The sequence below is a fragment of the Olea europaea genome, chromosome 12, assembly GCF_002742605.1.
Source record: "Olea europaea var. sylvestris chromosome 12, O_europaea_v1, whole genome shotgun sequence".
NCBI classification, from domain to species: Eukaryota; Viridiplantae; Streptophyta; class Magnoliopsida; order Lamiales; family Oleaceae; genus Olea; species Olea europaea.
In genome coordinates this window covers 18,075,873-18,092,485 of record NC_036248.1, presented here as the reverse complement: position 1 = coordinate 18,092,485, position 16,613 = coordinate 18,075,873, and the positions used below count along the sequence as shown (strand labels likewise).

At 33.6% G+C, this 16,613-nt stretch overlaps 1 protein-coding gene across 1 annotated transcript; it reads right to left on the bottom strand.

Moving 5' to 3' along the window:
- Nucleotides 1-802: 802 nt before the first annotated feature.
- LOC111405944 (putative GEM-like protein 8) lies at nucleotides 803-2,208 on the bottom strand. The gene is made up of 4 exons (XM_023035067.1): nucleotides 1,972-2,208; nucleotides 1,806-1,886; nucleotides 1,261-1,535; nucleotides 803-1,163 (listed from the first exon to the last, which is right to left on the bottom strand). The coding sequence occupies exons 1-4, from the start codon at nucleotides 2,102-2,104 to the stop codon at nucleotides 951-953; spliced, it is 702 nt and encodes a 233-aa protein (XP_022890835.1). The 5' UTR covers nucleotides 2,105-2,208; the 3' UTR covers nucleotides 803-950.
- Between the last annotated feature and the right edge of the window lie 14,405 nt (nucleotides 2,209-16,613).

The following is a 16,613-nucleotide window of genomic DNA, read 5'->3' as shown; positions in this document are numbered from 1 at the left end:
GGAAATTATAGTGTTTGTCAAACATGCACTAGATAGAATTCGACGAACCTCATGTTCCAATGTAGAGATTATAAATTGTATGAATACGTATTTTAATTCATAACAAAACCAACGTTTTTCGAGAAATGACCTAGACAATTTTATTGTGGAAGGAAACAAATTATTGTACAATATATGACGTGAATCAAATAGAAGAAAAATTCCAAACTAATTAGAAAAGATAAGGAACAAGAAGGATTTATGAAAATGTGCATAACTTTTAGCTGGAATATCGAATTTTCGTTCGTGAGTACAATCCAAAAGTGTCTTTCAATTCTTCACAACTTTGCAACCTTATCAAACTTTTGAGGTTAAATTTCATCGTTTAGGGGTCCCTTTTTTCGGATTCTATAATTATTAGTTTAAGGGCATTTTCATCATTTTAATAGTTTTTTAAGTTTCAATTGGATTTGTTTTACCATTTCCTAGTTTATTTGAATTTGTTTATAGAATTATCACTTTGATTCGAATTTGTTTTGAGTTATAAATACGTGTTAAAGTTGTAAAAGTAAGAAATTCATTTTTATTGATTAATAAGATATTTCAAATTTCCCATTAATTGGTGGATTCCAAAAAGACCCCACGTCCGTTCAAACGAAATTTGAACAAACACCCTGTGTTACGAAAGAACCAATTATTATTATTATTATTTACGTTTCCATCCTGCATCAAAAATTATTTTATAGTTTATGCAATTGGCGCAAATGAGTGATAGTTAATTGTAGATAGAATAGGAATGTATTTGTAGTTTTACATCTCGATCTCAATGGGAACTGATATTTTGAATAATACTTTCCTTTCAAAACTGCATAATGTATTTACAATCAACACTACAGTAGTTCTAATTTATGTTTGTGAACAGTTTTTAATAACCAAATTTTACAGATGTGTTGTGACTGTATATATAGTTTCTATGGAGAAATCATCCATGCATCAATAGCTGCTACTGATGGAGTTTGAGAGATTGCCTGCTGCAGATACTTGAAAGCCTTTCGATGATTTAGAAATCCCATGAACCAGAACTCGAACTTATCCTCGGTTACTATCTGCACATACTTTTGCCTTGGCTTTTTCGCATTTTTGCTGTCGTGGGCTCTCTTTATTTTACCTAGTGGGATCATGACCTGCAAGGTTTTGAAAACAGTTAGATTTTCATTTTCTAAGAGAAGATGGGACGTAAATTTGTGATTCAAAACAATTGAAACACAGTCATAAATGTACCTTGTAATGTATTTTGAGCTGTTTTCCAGTTGGAGAAGAGAGTTTAATTGATCTCTCACTGCAGAAGGCAACTTTATTGGTGGAAATAAATAGGAGGCCTGCTATAGGCCCAGCTGTGGTCGATAAATAGCATTGGGAAGCCTTTAAAAGCTTTTCACCATTGCTAACACTGAAGTTCTGCTTGAAAACTTTTTCCAGGCCGCCTACTTGAAGGATTCTTGCTCCCAGTCTCAACTTCCCTTTCAAAGTTTCTGTTAATTTGGGTCCTAATTTCACTGCAGGGATAGAAATAAAGCGAAACATTAGGCCTCATCCCACTTTGCACTGCATGATTTGAGAAATTCTATTGTATTTGATGGTTGAGAAGGAATAATGCAATGATATATTGAAATGTTTTCTTGTTTTGAGAAGCTTGTTTCAAGAAATTACTGATACCCAGTTTGTTGTACGGGATAAAATAGGATTAATAACTAGGAAATCTCTTCCTTGATTATGTCTAATAGCAACTACTACAAATAATCTAGGTTGAGGGCTTGAGGCTTTACCATGCTCTCGGATTCCTTGCGAAAAATTATCCATCCATTCTCCAAATTTATTCATCCCAAGGATTACTGAGTTTGCTCTGCCTGCATTCCCAAGAAAATCCAGTAAGGTTGTGATTATTGAAACTGGGAATTCCTGGCGAGTTATAAAGACAGAAAATATACGTACTCTTTCTGATTTTGAAAAAATCATTTGAAGGAGAAGGCGCAACACTGTATTGACTAGCAGGATCGGATAGAAGTCCTTTTGGATATCTGTCCATGTAGTTGATTGGAATTCCAATAACATTTGATTTCTTCATAAATGTCGATTTGCTGCGATGTTCTACCTCCTTGCTTTGGTTGTAAGTAATGAAATGTTCAAAGACACCAAAGATGAGTCAGATACAAGAAGCTTTCTGGGATTCAAAAATGCATCTTCACCCTTTATATAGAGGACAAGAGTAGTGGTTGGATCTTGAATTTTAGTTGCATGAGTCATGTCTGTGTCAAAAGAAAAGGTGGGGTTTGACAAAACTGAATTACAGAAAATTTGGTATGGGGTTGGGTTGGGTTGGCGTGGGGTGTGGTGGGGTGGTCAGTAGTTTTAGTTATTGAATCCTCACACAGACTGGTTCTTTAATTGTATGCAGATGTGGAATCCATGCTTTCTGAGGTGGGATGTTTGCTTCTTTATTGGATTAGTGGTCTAAAGGTTTATCTGGTTAACTATTCTTTTTCAAATCCTTTCTTTAAATGAAAATTGTTGCGAGTGTAAAGGTATTGTTTCCATAGTGGAAGAGAGGATCTCCCCATCATCTCCCGTCAGTCAATGTTCAATTCAATCTGAAATCTTATCAATTTTGAATGGTTTTGAATAATCTGCCTTTGGACTCTTAGATCCTACCAACCAATATTCTTCTTGTTATAAAGATGTACTAATAATATTATTTGAATTTTCTCTCTTTAATAAAAGATTAATTAAACTATTTACGAAAGAGCTTACGCCCTTGCTTGTGAGTTTCAGCTTATCTACAACGTCTCGTGTAGTTAATGCAGCACCTAACACCTTAAGTAACATTAAAAAGGTTAAAATTGAGGTAAGATGGGTTCAGAAACATTATTCAATTAGCTGTGTACTCAAACATACTCATATTAGTAGCAAAAGGAGTCGATTGCGAGTTCTGGTTGGCATTTGAACTCAATTATATTAACTTATTAACGGTTCCTATAATTTTAAAATTGAGTAACGATCAAAGATGAGTTGGCGTTTTTAAAACAATTATTTTTGGTATAGTTTAGTAGACAATTATATGACATTATATATTCATTTAAATGTAAAATTATATGACTTATTTAATTGAACCTTTCAAATATAGCCACCTCTCTCTTTTGTGCTTCTATATTGGGCCTCTAAGCTAGGTGGGCCAGGCCCATATAACAGACACCTTGACAGGCTTGGTCGTAAATTTGCATTGCGTTAAGGTCAGCTGTAGTTTTTATGGCTTGAAAACTGACTGTTAATGTATCAGCCATTTTAATTACATTTTACGGAGTAGGGCTCTAAGGAAAAATCGTGAAATTGGAATTGTCTTTTTAAATTATCAATTTGGTGTCATAGGACATGTTAACAATAAAATAGTTTAGTTTAAATTTCGATATTTTAACTACAGATTGAAACCAAATCAAATCGTCTAAAAATAATAAATAAATAAAATTTTCAAACTCAAATCAAGAATTGGTTCGATTGAATTGGACGTGGGCCATACTTTCAAATAACAATGTTAACCTCCAATTAAGGTAATAAAGTATTAAAATATTAATCTAATTATCTATATATAGCAATTATGGCCTAATTAGCAAGTTACTTACTAGTAGCCTCAATTGATGAAACCGTCATTTTGATCATTAATTCATGCTTAAATCTTGTTAAAGAACATAAAGTTGTATTATGAAGAACATTTATTTGTTCGAATAATTCTAATGTGGGCTTCCCATTTGATTGTGAAATTTTTACGTAAAGTTGTGTTGTGACGAACTTTTATTATTATGCGATTCTTGTTTCCTAACATGATTATCGTTAAATTCAACATTATTTAGTAGGGATTTGGCTTTAAAATATAAACAGGACATTTATAGAGACTCTGTTGATATTTAGCTTTAAAATAATATGATGATCCAACTTCCACACTGATGAGTGCTAATCAATGGTAAATAACATTATTCTTAACTTTATATTGGTAGAAAGTGATTATATATTTCATGGCAATGTAGACCTGTACTCAATAGAACACTTCGTAAACATTTTGTTTGGCATTGATATTAGAGGTGGGCGCAGGTTAGTTCGGTTCGGTTCTAAAGAGAATCGAACCGAACCAAAATTTTCAGGTATCTAGTAAATAGAATTGTCGGGTCCAAATATAATTATGAAACTGTTCGGGTTCGATTTCGTTCGATTCAATTCGGTTCGGTTCCGTTCCGTTTGATTCTGTACTGTAATTAAATTTTTTAACATTTATAACAACATTATATAAATACAACTAATGATACATTCAATGATTTTGGAATGTTAGAGACTAGTAGATTACATTGTTCAAATGATCTCTACGGTCAAAGTTTCGGTCGGCGGAGGTCATAGCTTCGATCGGAGGTCATGGCGTTGCCAGACGATTGTATAGGTTTTGGAATGTCAGCAAATTGTGAGAGTGAGTGCGAGAGTCGAGATAGCGTTATGCACTTTAGTGTAGGTATTTAAGGTTATTTAGTGGATTTGATCTTATTGGGCTAAGAAATAAAACAATAAAATGGGTAGTTGGGCCAAAAAAAAAAAAAAAAATTAGAAATGAAACAAATTATTGGGCCAAAAATTTGGATTTAGAAATTGTTAATTTGTTTAGAAAAAATTAAAATTAAAATAATTTGATTTATTCAATATAAAAAAAATTAGAAAGATTCGATTTTTCGGTTCTTGGTTTAGAACCGAGAATCGAACCGTACCCGTCGGTTCTCAATTCAGATACCTGTTCGGGTATATAAGTTGATAAGAACCGTCGGGTTCGGTTCAGTCGGTTCGGTTCGGGAGATTTGCCCAACCCTAATTGATACATAATTGTTTTATTTCCTTGACTTAGAATTAATATATTAAAAAATTCATGAGCTACTCTTTAAGAACTAAAAATAATATAATAATGATTTTATAACGGCTTGTTTTGGGTTATGGAATGGTTCGATTTGAGTTTGAGATATGTCAAATTCTTATTAACGGTTTGGTTAAAAAATATATTAAAAATCGTGTAAATCGAATATATTCTTGGAACGAGCTATAGATCATATGATTAATTAATGAGTAATATATTAATTACAAAATAACATTAGTCGGTGTTCCTCATTTAAAACAACATATCGATGTTAATTTATGTACAGTGAGATCAAACTCTTTATTCTATGCAATCTATATTGACATTGAAAATAAAATAAGAATTAAAAATAATTTATATGTTAATAACGTTGTTCAAGTATGAAAAATGATGAATACCTTAAACGGTAAGTTTCTTTAGGGATTCGGAACATATGGTGTCTGTTTGATGTAGATTTTAGAAAATCAATTTTCTAAAGTAAATTTTTAAAGAATATATAGTTATAAAATAAGAAAATATTATAAATGCACGTATAAAATCAATTTTTTTAGAGAATGCGTGATTAATTTTCATTCGTGGCATTCATGTCCCCTAACCTTTTAATACTACGAGAGTTTGTCCTCCCATGATGGAAAATATTTATTTGTATAATGTCCATGTAATATGTGATTAAAACAGTAATATTGTCCAAAAAAGATTAATTTTTATTCTGAAATCAAATGGTAGTTGTTCAACTTACATCAAATGTTGTTCCTTTTGACAATTTACGATTTCAAATGTCATGTGTCGCATGATCATTTAATGTATAAATAGCCATTTTCTATCAGATGAAAATATGTGCATATGGTGTTGAATGGTGAGCATATGAGTGTCACTAATGAAAAGTTAGACAAACCACCACACTTGTTAAAGGATGGAGACCCTCAAAGGAATTTACCAATATCTTAAATAGTATGAGAATCTTAACCCCTATTTGATAGGAATTTTAATTTAAATCAAAGTCAACAATTAATTATAATCACGTTTGTCTAGAAAATCACGTCTTTTTAACTACATATTTTTTCTTTCTTTTTTTTTTTTTAATCAAAATTCAACGAACATGTGGTTAAAGTCTTAAACCGTGAATATAGCAAATTACCATGCTCTTTCAAATTTGTTAACACATTTGTTATTATTAAGTAGTTGAGTTGTGCATATTCCCATAATTCTTGCCAACTGATTGATGAGTAAAACTTTTCCCACAATCATTTCACCTAACCAAAATAATCTTGTGTCGGACCACTTTATTGCTTATTATATTCTACTTGTCCAATAACTCGTTGATAGAGTTGAAGATCAAGAAACACTTGAGACCCCATTTGCACAAATATGATAAATCAAGGGTGTCGACTGAAAATTTCCTAAATTAATAATAATAACAACAATCATGCTCCACATCCAGGATCAAATTCAGATGGGACACGTGTCGACGCTTGATTTGACAGTTTGAAAGATTAAAATAAAAACACAATTCTTTTTTGACACATCAGTATGTCTATTCTCTCTATATTTTTAAATTCGAACAAGTGGCTTTATTCTAATAATAATAATATTGCCACCAGAATGGTCTGGTCTTCACTCTTTAGTAGAAGAGTTGGTGAAACGCACGTATTTCTGTGTCTTTGATCTCATCTCTAAACCAATCCTGATAAATTGCAGTCTCCGTTTTGTCTATTTCTACTCTACCGCAATTTGGGTACCTCACCACAATAATCTTTCAAACAAACTCCGGGACCTGTTAGTTAGCCCTATTTGGCTTTTTAAAATTCGGATTTTAAGTAAAATTTGATAAAAGTTGATGAGATGTATGATTAAAAATTAGTAAAAATTGTGAATCTCGTAAAGTACATAATTGAAATTAATTGTTAATTTTAATTTTTATCAATTTTTTAACTAAATCCAATTAATTTTAATTTTTATCAAATTTTTAACTAAATCAGACGGGACTCAATTTGTGCCAAACAAACCAACGTATAAAATTCGTCAACTAATTGTTGTGTGCTTTGAATTCTCGCCCATGGACCCTTTATTTATTGATGGCTGAAAATTGCAATTCTTTACGCCATCCAAGTTGTTGTACATAGAATTCTCACTCGGAAGATAATCCAATACCTAATGTATCGTCATTGCAGCTCACTGCATTTGGTTCGATTTTGCTAAAAATAGATATTTAGTAAATTTTGATAAAAAATAATAAATATATGGTTGATAAGTTGATAAAAGGTTATTGATCCCATAAATGTGTTATAAAAAATGAGTTTTTTTTTTTTTAATAAAAAAAAGTCTTCAAACAGGAACTGTGTGTGATTATATAAACCATATTAAAAAAAAAAAATTAATTGTCCAAAATTCATGCATTTTGTGAGGCCCATACTTTATAATCTACAAAAATTTTTACGAAACAAACATGGATAGAATAACATAACTTTCATCTCAAACCTCTAACGAAATTGGTGACGTGACTGAAAGAATGTAAATGTGACGCCCCGTCACACCGTTAAACTTTGAGATGGTCGAATCTTGGCCATTAAACTTTGAAAATGTCTTCTACTGCTCACTAAACTTTGAGATGGTCGAATTTTGGCTACTAAACTTTGAAAAAAGTCTTCTATTGGTCACTATAAATTTGTATTTAACCACACATCTATACTATAAAATATTTTATATGTAAATTCAAATTTTTTCTAACTTTTCAATCACACATTCTCCCAAAAAAATCGCTATTTAAAGATTTGATGGTGGCCAAAATTCAATTATCTCAAAATTCAATAGACAAAATTTGACCACCTCAAAGCTTAGCAAGAATGGTCAAGTTCTTGCCACAAAACTCTGAAAAACGTCTTCTATGGCTCACAATAAATTTGAATTTAGCCCTTGTTTGAGCCCAATTTTTTCAACAAAATATATTTTTCAACAGTGATTTGACACTATTTCAACCACACATTTTTCAATAAAATAATATTACACATAAATTCAAAACTTTTACTTATTTTTTAACAACACGTTCTCGATCATAACACTATTTCAAAATGCATTTTTTAAAATTTAGATTTAATAACAGACAAATTCATTATGTGATTAGTTGTAAAATTCAAATATTATGATGAAAATGGTTTCAAATTCTAAAAATAATGATAATAATAATAATAACAATTTAATTACTGTGTAATTGAATAATCATTCCTAGTGATACAGACAATGCAAGTTTTGCAAAGGAAGTCACTACTAATTGCAATGAAACTTACAATATATTTATCATAAAAATTAAATTAAATTTGAATTTTAGCCCATGTTTGATGGTCATTATTTTTTTTTAAAAAAGAGTTTTAAAAATAGTAATTTTTTAGAGAATGTGTAGTTAAATAGTTGGAAAAAAATTAAATTTACGTGTAAAATATTTTATTGTATAGAAGATTTTTTCGAGATTTAGTGACCAAAGCTCGTTGTTTTTCAAAGTTCAGTGCCCAAAATTTAACCTCCTCAGAGTTTAGTGAGTAATAAAAGATATTTTTCAAAATTTAGTGGCCTAAATTCAACCATCTCTGCCACTCGTTTTCTATAATGTTTCTCGAACCCACATGAATTGATATTTGAATCCTATTGAATAATATAATTATTTTTGCTTTCTCTTTATTTAGAAAATCAAATTTTGAAACAATGTCTTTATAATAATCTAATGCAAATAGGATGAACAATGCAAATAACGAAGACAAATTGTGAAGTTTTTATCAAATTATGAAAGCCTATGGAATGATTCCACCATACTATCAACAATGTTCTTCAACCTTTATAGTTATTTCTATCAATGTTCTTCAACCCAAAACTATTTCTTATTTTTAATATCATATTCTTTATCATAACACTATTTCAAAATGCATTTTTGAGAAAAATGGGGCTCAAACAACCCCTTAATTAAAATTTGGATTTAATTTTATTTAACAAATCATGTGGTTAAAAAGTTGGGAAAAAATTTAAGTTTACGCGTAAAATATTTTATTGTATAGAAGATTTTTTCGAAGTTTAGTGGCCAAAGCTTGTCATTTTTCAAAGTTCAGTGCCCAAAATTAAACCACCACAAAGTTTAGTGAGTAATAAAAGATATTTTTCAAAGTTTAGTGACCAAAATTCGACCATCTTTGTCACTCGCTTTCTATAATGTGAAATTACTACAAGTGTACGATTTCAAGTTTTGTAATATAGTAATGAAGTGAAGAGTGTCAAACCCATAGGGATTGATATATAAATCATATTGAATACAATAATTATTTTTGCTTTCTCTTTATTTAAAAATATCAAATTTTGAAACAATGTCTTTATAATAATCTAATGTAAATAGGATGAAAAATGCAAATAACGAAGGCAAATTGTGAAGTTTTTATCAAATTATGAAAGCCTAGGAAATGATTTGGTGTTGTGGTTGAAGTTGCTCTTAGGACAGTAATTTGATACTATTAATCCACCTACATCATAGCTAGCAGGGATGGAGTCAAGAGGGAAAATCACACACTCACCTCCAAAATAAAAATAAATAAATAAAGGTCTATTAATCGATACATATAAATTTGCCTTCAAATTTTAATGGGATTCGAGGGTAGACTTGCCTATCCACCCAAGGACCCTAATGCCTAGCCTATGTCTAATTCATGACTGACCACTAGTCACGAGGTCCTGGGACCGTTGCTTGCAAGAATAATTCTTCTCAAATAGGGTCAACGTGGCCCTGTTTTTCTAACAAATCTCTGCTTGCAAAGGTCATACTAGGTGCTTAAGAGGTGCACTTTGCAGTTTACGCGTATGCATCGTCATGAGGAGCTAGGAAGCCTTACAGTTTTTAGAAATGAAACCATGGTTCAATTACGTAGCAGGCAAGTGGCTCTATGAGTTGCGTTCATGTGTCAATGACAATACAGCGTCTGGTGTCTGCATGACTAAGGCATGATGCCTAGATGCGTTTGTTCCAATACAGTAGGCGCACAAGCGAGTCATGGATCATTGTAAGGGATGCATTTGGACCATACAATATCAAGTGGTGTGATCTAAGGGCTCAGATTGATCCGGACCAAATGGTGTACTCATTCACTTGTGCAACTTGAAAATATATAAATAAACATCCCCAATTCTTAATTTTTATACCTAATAAATTCAAGAAAAACTAATTTTTAACACCTTTTCATTTCTTATAAAATATTTTGATACTTTTACTTTGCTGAAATAAATTTCCGTTCGATTTTATTTTAAAAATAAAATTTTTTCCGAGAAAGTTTTGTTCGAATTTATTCCATTTGAGAAAAATACTATTAACAATTTGGTTCGACCGATAAGGTAAAGTACGGTGCTAACTTAGAAAGAATTATTGTATCTTTGAAGAAAGACATTCGATAATCTTATTGGTAGTTGTGGAGGGACAAAATCTGTCTTAAGTAGATTTGCTAGGGCATACCTTGCTTGATCATCGTCTTTATTATTTATTTCTTTTATTGTACAAGTCATTAATTTTCACAACGCAAACATCATAAACTTGCACCCCAGTGACATCATCTACAAATAGCTATGGTTGAATACTCTCTCGTTCTTGTAATAAACAATAGGCTTGTCGATATTCTAAGGGCAACTCCATCCCTTACTCAAAACATCGTTCTTCCCTATTTTGCACCAAATATTTGGTGCAATATTACTCCAACCCAACACTAAATTTTGCACCATATTTGATTAAAGTCCTATTTGCCCTTTTCGCATTTAGCACCAAATGTTGTTAAGGGTATTTGTGTCATTTTGTATTATACATAAATTTTAATTCTTAATTAACTGTTATTATTATTGAAAAGTCCAGCTGCATTCTAGCTAGTTTTTTTTAATCAGTTTCTTCTTTTTGAGGTCATTGAAAATCAACCACAATTTGTTATCAATTTTTTAATGAGCAAGTTTTTCCCATGCAAAAGACAAATTGAAGGCGGCCACCCATTTTGACTCTTCAACAATGAAACATGTGGCAGGTTTTTTGGCCAGAATTTTATGATGATTTGTAGGAAAAAAATTTCTATAAATATATGCTACCACAAAAAGAATTTTGATGCCCCGAGAGAGAGGGAAATATCCCTTGAGAGGAATAAAAATAGAGTGTATAGAAGAGAGAAAAAAGAGAGATTAGAGAGTGACTATTGAGAGGTTTTTTTAAGAGTTTATAATACTCCATTGTAAAATTCTATTCATGTAAGAAATAGAATTATTTTTCATCTTTTTATCTATGACCCCCTAGAAACCAAAGGTGTAAACCTCGATCCTACCAAGGAGACGTAGTTGAAGAAGTTAAATAGAAAAACTATCGGTCAAATTCGACAATGGATTAACCATAGTGTTTTTCACCATGTAGCACAGGAGACAGATATATGTGCCCTCTCGAAGAAATTGGAGGACATGTACAAGCTAAGACCCCTCGAAACAAAACCCTGTTGATGAGGCGTTTGGTGAATCTGAAGTTAAAGAGTGAAACTTCAGTTGCTGAGCACACCAGTGAATTTCAGAGCTTGGTAAACCAATTGTAATCTGTGGAGATATCGCTTGAGGATGAAATACAAGCCTTACTACTTTTAAATTCTCTTCCAGATAGTTGGGAGACATTAGTAGTATCTCTTAGCAACTCAGCCTCCGATGGCAAACTTACCATGTCTATGGTCAAGGATGCCCTATTTAATCAAGAGGCAAGGAGAAAAAATGTAGACGCGGAGCAATCACATGCCCTAGTCACAATGAACCGAGGAAGACAACAAGTAGGCGTTCGAGGTAGGGGAAGAAGCAAAAGCAAAAGTAGAGGTAGATTCATAGATGGAACGAAGCCTATTTACAAGTGCTACTATTGTGGTATGGAGGGCCACTTGAAGAAGAACTACAGAAAATTGCTACGAGAGCAAGTCCACAACAGTTTACAGCCGAAGAATAAGGAAGGAGAGAAACTAGTCACTATTTTTAGGGAGGTGGCTATCTGCTCCATCCATGAGGAAACATGTCTCAAACCAAGATATTGAGTGGGTAATAAACATTGCAGCATCTTACCACGCCACTCTAAGCAGAGATTTCTTCACAACATACAAAGCTAGTGACTTTGGTGCAGTGAAGATGGAAAATACCAGTTCTTCTAAGATCGTGGGAATTGGTGATGTGCAAATACAAACAAACCTCAAGTGTAAAATAACCTTGAAAGATGTTCGACATGTACTAGATCTTCGGCTAAATCTACTTTCAGGATAGCCCTTGACAAACAGGGCTATGTCAATCACTTTAGTAATGACACATGGAAAATGATGAAAGGTTTCATGGTTGTCGCTCGAGGACATATATGTGGCACTTTATACAAGACTCATGTGAAAATGCATGTGGATAGCCTCATCATTGTAGAACGTAAAGCTTCAAAAAATTTGTGGCACCAGAGACTTGGCCACACGAGTGAGAAAGGATTGTCTACTTTGACCAAGAAGAAGCTAATCAGGGTTGCCAAGGAAGCTATGCTAGATCCTTAGTCTATTTGGTAAGCAACATAGAGTCTCCTTCAATTTCTCTTCGACAAGACGATCAGAGTTGCTCAATTTGGTACACTCTGATGTTTGTGATCCCTAGGAGGTTGAATAACTAAGCAATAACAAGTATTTTTTAACATTCATTGATGATGCTTCTCGAAAGGTGTGGGTATATTTCTTGAAGATGAAGGACCAAGTATTGGATTACTTCAAATCATTTCCTGCCATGGTAACACGTGAAATAGGAAAAAAGTTGAAGTGTCTACGCACAAATAATGGAGGCGAGTACACTTCTAATGAGTTCGATGCCTATTGCAGAAGATACGACATTCGACATGAGAAGACAGTCCCACGTACTCCACAGCATAATGGAGTCGTCGAGAGGATGAATCGAATGATATGGAAAAGGTCGCCAGCATGATAAGTATGGCTAAGCTACCAAAGCCATTCTGGGGAGTAGCTGTTCGAACCGCTTACTACCTGATCAATAGATCACTATCAGTACCGTTGAATTTTGAAATTTCGGATAAAGTATGGTCTAGTAAATATCTCTCCTACTCTCACCTGAGAGTATTTGGCTATTTAGCCTTTTGTTCACGAAAATTTTTTTTCGATTTAAAACTACTGCAAGTGTACGGATCGTGATAAGTAATAAAGTTGATTTTTAAAAGTCCGAATATCGTCCCACAGAGATTAAGTAGTTCAATTCTATATAATCTAGCTTTAACCGAATCTAATTGAGTGAAAATATGGTCCAAATGCAAAACCCACTAATTTCAATTAAAAACCCAATTTCTCAATTAGAAACCCTAATCTCGAAATTTCTCTAATTAAACGATTCAAACACTCAAGTAAATGAAATTATGCAAATTCAAAAACTAATTTATGGAAATGAATCAAAATAAAGTCACTAGGATCACGAATCCCCAATTGAAGCTATAAAAACCCTAATTTCATAAAATCAATGACCCGATGAAAATTTGCCAATTCAATGTTCCTAAATCTATCCATCATATTCTCTCGATATATATTAGAAATATTCTTGCACACCACCAGCCTATATCTCTATGGATGATGCAAATATACAAGAATGCATGTGATTTTGTGAACAATTAGAGAATTGCATAAAGCATAGGGGTATATCTCTATCCCCTATCAGACCTTATGTTGATTTACACCATATCGAACCTATTCCACTTCTCTCGAATGTAAGAAATAAGTCATCAATACTCACACAATCATCGGCCACTAATTGCGGAAGAAAATCAATGCATATAAACCAATCAAATTGTCCAAACGAGTCTTTATATTAAATTCATGAAATATGGAATTAAAATAACAAACAACGGTTCATCGATCACCTAGTTTTTATAGCCATGCGGCCGCATGGTGTTAAACCATGCGACTGCATGGTTCAAGTGAAATGGTTCTATGAAATCCCTACAACCTTCTGTACGGCCGCATGGCACAGTTTTGTGAGGCCGCATGGTTGTAACTTTCAACCTTGCTGTTTTGATCCCTGAACTTCGTTTTCTTTTTTCTTTATCTCTTTTCTTTCTTTCCTTTATTCCATCATCAAATATTGACTCCTAATTGACGTTTGGGTCAATCAATTCCTTGATCACTTGCTCAGCTCATCTTTTGATTAATTGCAATTTAGTTCATCTTTCACTTTTTTTCAATTCCGTCCGATATTACTTCTTTCTTCCTCCGATCATCTTGTATCATCCTCAATCTCATACTTGGCATATTTTCATTCTCGTTCTGCACTTTAGCTTAACTTTCCAATATTTGCACCTTTGGTCCCCGAACTATCGCTTTGTTCCTTTTTGGTCCTTTTTCGACTCGTTTCTTCTGAATTCCATCTTTTCCATAGAAACACCTCCATTGCATGAATTTAATGAGATTAAGTCACAATTCAACTACTTTGTCCATATTTAAGTCATGTTTGTGAGCTAAATAAGTGTGTAAAAACACATTTATCAAATCCCCCAAACTTAAACTATTGTTTGTCCTCAAACAATGTAGTGACTTAATGCTAAACAAACATGGCTTAATAGTTTGCCGTGTCTCAGGATTGGAACTTAGTAATAATAATAGAAACAATATCAAAAGTGTGAGAATTGAATCAACCTTTACTCATCAAATGCAATACTCAACGTGTGCGTGTGAACTCATGCCAACATATCAAGCTTATGATTAGTTTATTCTCGACCCATAGTGGTCAAATTTATCCTTACGTCACTCGAGAGATACACAACTCCCAAATGTATTCTTTTCACTCAATTACTCCGGGGTGTATTCTAAGGTTAGGAGTTTAAACAATTTTAATCTTTACCCTCTCTTAGTTTGGATAGATTTTAACATTACAAGTTCACATATCAACAAGTAGAGACTCTCCTTATTTTGATTGCTTCAACCTTAATGATTAAACTAAGCTACTTGCCTCGCATCAAGGTTATCTTCTCATTTGCTTTCTATATAACCCATGTAATGAGCTTTAGGATGACTCCCAAACCAGTTGGCTTTAGGGCACCAGATTTTAAACCCTTGCAGTCTTATTCACTCGAGTTATAAAGGCTTGATAAGATGACTTTTTATCAATTTCTCCCTTTTCTTGCTTGCTATATGACCCTTGTAACTAGCTTTAGGCTGATGACTCCCAAACCAATTGGTATTAGGGCATCAGGTTTTAAACCCTTACAGACTTACTTGCTCAATCATAAAGGCTTTTGAGAGAAGTGATGATTTTCCAATTTTTATTTTATACCCCTTTTTTGTTTTTCTAGACATTTGACTTCCAAAACCTCCTCAACATAAAGCTTTCACCTATTTCTCACCTTTCGGGTCTAAACAATCCACACAGTATAATTTCATGCACGGAGCCCCCACTTATCTTCATGTTTCCCTATAATGGCTCAACCATCTCCAAACTATCTCAAAGTGGTGTTACGGGTTAATGTTATAGAGGGTTACTCTAGGTTTCTCCTAATTTATTCTAGAATTCAAATCAATAACTTAACACGTGAAGCATGAGTGGCGTGCAAAAGAATGTCAAGCAATGCAATCAACAAGTATTAGCAAATCAAATCCTGCACTAAATCCACAGTTTCTAGTTTATACATGTCCAATAATCACATCATAGCCGGCAAGGCTACCAAACCCACACAAGCATGCAAAAGTTCATCAAGACTCACTCATCAAGCATGCATCATGCAAAAACTTATCAAAATTAATGATGGATTGTGAATATGCAAAATAATTACATGCTGAATATTTGTTTAAAATTATGCTACCATTCCCCAAACTTATATAATACATTGTTCTCAATGTAAAATGTAAAGTAAAAATGGCAGAATTTAAAACATGGACACAACTTGGCACTATGAGATTAACAAAACTCCACTGATTAATTCGGTGGCCGTGGTGTGAAGCTGGGACCCGCAGCATCATCTTCAGGAGGAGATGGGAGGTGAGATAAGAGTTGTCTCAGCAACTCGGACTGCTGTGCTTGCTCGGCCTGAATGGCTTGAAGCCTACTTTCCATACTTTCCAAATGATCTCAAGTTTCGTTCACACGCCACTGTATGCCATCCATTCTCCCAGCGTACATGTTGAACCTACCTTTCATAGTCTCTACTTCCCTTCTTACAGCTGTGGCTTCATTCATAGCGCCTTTTGTGTAGTCTCGAGAGGAGTAGAGGTCTCTCTGCACTTTTTCAACAGTGATGGTCATCGTCTCGAACCTCTGCTGGAGATTTTGTATATCCCTGCTAGTTCCAGTGGCGGTGGCAAATATCTGTCAAAGTAGCTGCGAATCCATTTCAGCTGGTTGTGGCGGGGCTTGTGGCAGGTGTATATCTTCAGCTGCTTGTCCTTCTTCTTGCGCATTATGTCTTTGCTGCTCAAGTCGGTCTTGTTCTCTCTTCCCCACCCTAGCTCGTTCCTGAGCTTCAAATGTTGTGAGCTTTATCAGTGGGCTTAATTTTTCAGGCATCTCCCCTGCCTCAACTGTAACACCGGCGGCGAGACATATCTCGCTAACCAGACTAGGGAAGATCATCGAAGACCGCCTATCTCCCCACGTCCCCAAATTTTGTATCTGGTCATAGATAAGAGTAGCTAAATCAACTTTGCATCCCCGA